This window comes from Otolemur garnettii, unplaced genomic scaffold (genome assembly GCF_000181295.1).
Source record: "Otolemur garnettii isolate 467f Iridium unplaced genomic scaffold, OtoGar3 scaffold00212, whole genome shotgun sequence".
NCBI classification, from domain to species: Eukaryota; Metazoa; Chordata; class Mammalia; order Primates; family Galagidae; genus Otolemur; species Otolemur garnettii.
Window position 1 is genome coordinate 1,583,278 of NW_003852607.1, and position 4,426 is coordinate 1,587,703.

At 37.9% G+C, this 4,426-nt stretch overlaps 1 protein-coding gene across 6 annotated transcripts in view; it reads left to right on the forward strand.

Annotated features, from left to right (window-relative positions):
• The window catches only part of LOC100945011 (zinc finger protein 480-like), a 21,541-nt gene extending 17,885 nt beyond the window's left edge, over nt 1–3,656 (forward strand). For all 6 annotated transcript variants that reach the window (XM_023507951.1, XM_023507952.1, XM_012812638.2 and 3 more), the window contains one exon: nt 1,215–3,656. In XM_023507951.1, the coding sequence (XP_023363719.1) occupies nt 1,215–2,842 (1,628 nt within the window). In that variant the 3' untranslated portion in view covers nt 2,843–3,656. The remainder of the gene's footprint in view (nt 1–1,214) is intronic.
• The last annotated feature ends 770 nt before the right edge of the window (nt 3,657–4,426 follow it).

Sequence of the window (4,426 nt, forward strand, 5' to 3'; positions counted from 1 at the left end):
TCTAGAGGAAAGTTTCACTAAATATTGTATTCTTGCCTGATAAATGCTTTCTAGCAGTAAACTTCCTGCTGAAAAATGCACAGTCTTATATACTTTATTTGTGTATGACAAATCTCTGTTTTCTTGTTACTTTCATAATTGGTTTGTCTCTCACTGCTGATGGTGTCTTTGTGAGTGTCCTTGTGTGCTTTACATTAAAACAGTGAAGATTTTTGAATATATGTATCCAGTTCTTTACTCAAATTGGGAACATTTTGGACATTATTTCTCCAGATGTGGTTTCTAGTCCTGTGTCTTATGAAACTCTCATAGTTCGTATGTTGTTCCATAGGAGAGTATCCCCCAAATCTGTAGGGTTTTCATTATTATTTCTTTTTCCTCTTTGGAAGTGATAATTTTGAATAATCTGTCTTAAACATGCTCATTCCTCTGTGTAACTTAGTCTCCACTAGTGAATTTTACTGCACTTGTTCTATTGTAGTTCTAGAATTTTTTTTGTTCAGCAGTTTCTCTTCTATTTAATACGCTCCTCTTTCAATTATTGATTCCCTTCATTCAGTTAGTTCTGTATCTCTCTGATCTTGTAGCTTTGCACATATTTGAACTGTTGCTTTAATTATTTTTCAAGCTATTAAGAAGGCTGTGTTGTTTTTGGTTTTATTTCATGACATGTATTTGATTCCTTTTATTTAGGCATACTTCCCTGTCTTTCTGTAGGCCTTCTAATTTTTATATCAGGCTTGGGCATTGATAGAACAACCACCACTCTTTTTGCCCTAAAATGATGCCATGGGAGACCTTTACTCATCAGCCCATTGGAAAGGATCTAGGAGCACTCACTCCTATTCTGGTGATGGGTCTGTCTTCCCTGGTTGTTTTCATATACTATTGCTAATGTGTAAGCAGCTTCCCTGAAATGTCTGATTTTTCTCTAAGACGCTCATCCATGCTTTTTTCAGAAGCTTTCAACTTCTGTTGGATTTCTCTGTTCAGAATCTGTCTGAAACTCACCAGTAAGCCTTCTGGCTACTTCAGACTGCCAGATAATCCAGTGTGTCCCCTCACCTCTTTATGTTTTCAGCATTGCCAGTTTGCCATGCAGAGTATACTGATGTTCCTCTCAATGTCCCAATCGAGTGGGGTAGATCTTATTCTTAGAGTCTTGGAATGCCAGATCCATATGTTCAATTTCCACTCTCTTCTTGGTTTTCTAGGAAGGAGCTATGTATTGGGAATGGAAGCAAGATACAAATCTATTAAAAATCAACTTGGATTAAGTTTTCACTCTCATCTTCCTGAACAGCAACTATTTCAAGATGAAGGGAAAGTTGATGAGTGCAATGAAGATGAAAAGTCTCTCAACTGTATTACTTCATGTTCACCACTTGAAACCACTCCTTCTAAGTTCAAAACCCACATGCTTAATAAATATCAGAATGATTTTGTCCATTCTCCAGTAGTCACACAAGAAGTGAACACGCATATTAGGGAAGAACCTTACAGGCGTAACGAGCGTGATGAAGCCTTTAGTGTGTCTTCAAGCCCTCCTGACCATGGGGTAGTTGATACTGAAAAGAAACCTGTGATATGTGAAGAGTGTGGCAAGACCTTTAGGAAAAAATCGTATTTTGTACAACACTGGAGAATCCATACTGGGGAAAAACCTTACAGATGTAATGAGTGTGGCAGTGTTTTCCGGCAAAATGCACACCTATTGCGACATCGGGTAATTCATTCTGGAGAAAAACCTTACAAATGTACTGACTGTGGCAAAGCATTTGGTTTGCTTTCAATACTTTATAAACATCAGGTTATCCATAATGGGAATAAGCCTTACAAATGTGAGGTGTGTGGCAAGGTTTTCAGGCAAAATGCACACTTAGCAAGGCATCATAAAATTCATACTGGAGACAGACCTTACGAGTGTAATGAATGTGGCAAGGCCTTCATACAGAAGAAAGCCCTTACAATTCATGAGAAAACACACACTGGACAGAAGGTTTTCAAATGCATTGAGTGTAGCAGAATCTTTCGTCATAAATCAAAACTTAAAACTCAATACACAATCCGTTTGGGAGAGAAACCTTACAAGTGTAAGGAATGTCGCAAGGCCTTCAGACAGAAAGTATTCCATACTGGTCATCAGAAAATATATTCTGTAGAGAAACCTTATAAATGTAATGAGTGTGGCAAAGCCTTCAGTAAAAAGACATCCCTTACATGTCATCAGCGAATTCATACTGGAGAGAAACCGTATAAATGTAACGAGTGTGGCAAGGTCTTCTGCCAACAGTCAACCCTTAAAACTCATCAGAGAATCCACACTGGGGAGAAACCTTACAAATGTAATGAATGTGACAAGGTCTTCAGGCATAAGCTATCCCTTACAGTTCATCAGAAAACACACACTGGAGAGAAACCTCATAAGTGTAATGAATGTGGCAAGGCCTTCATCCGGAAGATATCCCTTACAATTCACCAGAAAACACACACTGGAGAGAAACCTTACAAATGCAATGAGTGTGGCAAACTCTTTACTTGCAAAAGTTACCTTATACAACATCAGGGCATTCATACAGGAGAGAAGCCTTACAAATGCAACGACTGTGGGAAAAATTTTAGGTTGTGTTCGAACCTTCGTTTGCATCAGGTTATTCATAATGCAAATAAACCCTACAAATGTGATTGTGGTACAGCTTTTAGGCACAAAGTATCCTTAAGAGTTCATCTCAGAATTCATACTGGGGAGAAACCTTACAATTGTAATGAGTGTGGCAAGCCCTTCAAATGGAAGAAATCCCTTAGAGTTCATAAGAAAACACACTGGAGAGAATCCTTATAAATGTAATGATTGTGGGACGGTATTTAGTTTAAAATTATACCTGAAAAGTTGTCAAAGAATTGACACAGAAGAGAAACCTTACAAACCTGCATGGCAAAGTCTTTAGTCAAATTTCATGCCTTGCCCAGCATCAGAGAATTTATTTGTTGCAGACTCACTGAGAGTGACAAATCTTTCGTTACTAGTTTTACCATTAATCAGTATCCCAGTACATACTAAAGAGAAATCAAATAAATGCAATGTACGTGGCTGGGGCGTGCCTACTCAAGTCCTCAGTACATACCTAAAGGTACATCTTCCATGAAACCACTCAGATGAAGTGTTTGTCATGTGACCGATTCCCAAGGACCATTACCATGAGAGAGCTTGCACAAGAAATAAATCAGTCTCTAGTTCTCCAGTATTTAAAGTCTGATGTTACATGGTGGAGAGTGACTATAAATCAAAATACATTGACTGGTATGACATGACATGTATCAACAATGTAAGGACATGTGGACATCATCGGTTATATTTAGGTTATACACTATTTCATTATTTGAGGTTGCTTCAGAAATCTACATTTCATGACTTTCCACCTGAACTTTGAAATATCTTCATCATATGCCATCTTTACCAACCATTGACTGTGGTGTGTGGGAAGGAAAAAGTAGAGTGATAGATTTGCGACTGCCAAGAATCCTTTCTTTGCCATTTTCTGGAAGGAAAAGGCACTGGTGTGATCACAGACCACTGCCCCCTACACCTGATGGCCTCCAGGTATCTTGTTCTCTCTCCCTTCCAGATAGCTGGGACTACAGTGCACCATATTTGATCCAGCTGACTTTTCTTATTTTTTTTTTTTTAGAGAAAATGTCTTAATATGTTCCCCAGGCTGTTCTCAAACTTTCAATTCTAGCAATTCTCCCAACTTGGTCTCCCAGCATGCTGAGATTACAGATATGTGTCATTGTTCCTTTCCTTTGAGATTATATATTGTCTGATTTACACAGCATGGCAGTGAGCAGTGAATATTGTACAACTGTGGTGTCAGTCTTCATGCCTCGAGCATTCAGCACAGGCTTCTTAAAGAACATATGGTGGGTTATAAGAACCAACTGTTAGGCCAGATCAGAAAAAGAACAGGCCACAAGCTTTGGACACAGAATTTTGGGGGAAGACAATAGCAGGTTCTTAAGGACTAATAAAGGTTGTCAAAATAATGCAGAGATACTTATGGTCACCTTCTCCATTGAATGGCAATAAGTGTTAATTATCAGATGTTGATAAAAAAGTAGTCTTTAGAAGGTGGAGAAATTTTTTCTTTTGATGTATACCGTTACATCAAAACTACCAGTAGAGCATGTTCTTGATGCTGATTCACATTTACCTCTTGGCATTGTAATTTGCAACTGTTTTATTCAAGGTAAGTCATAAATTCCCAGTTTTACTAATAAAATTTAATATTGTTTTCTTAGCTGCAAATGAGTCACAGTGTTTCTGCCAACATTTACTCCACCTGAGGAGGATACTTCATAATAGACAATAATAATGAACCCTTAGGCCACTGTTTCTTTTCTTTTCTTTTCTTTTTTTTTTTTTTTT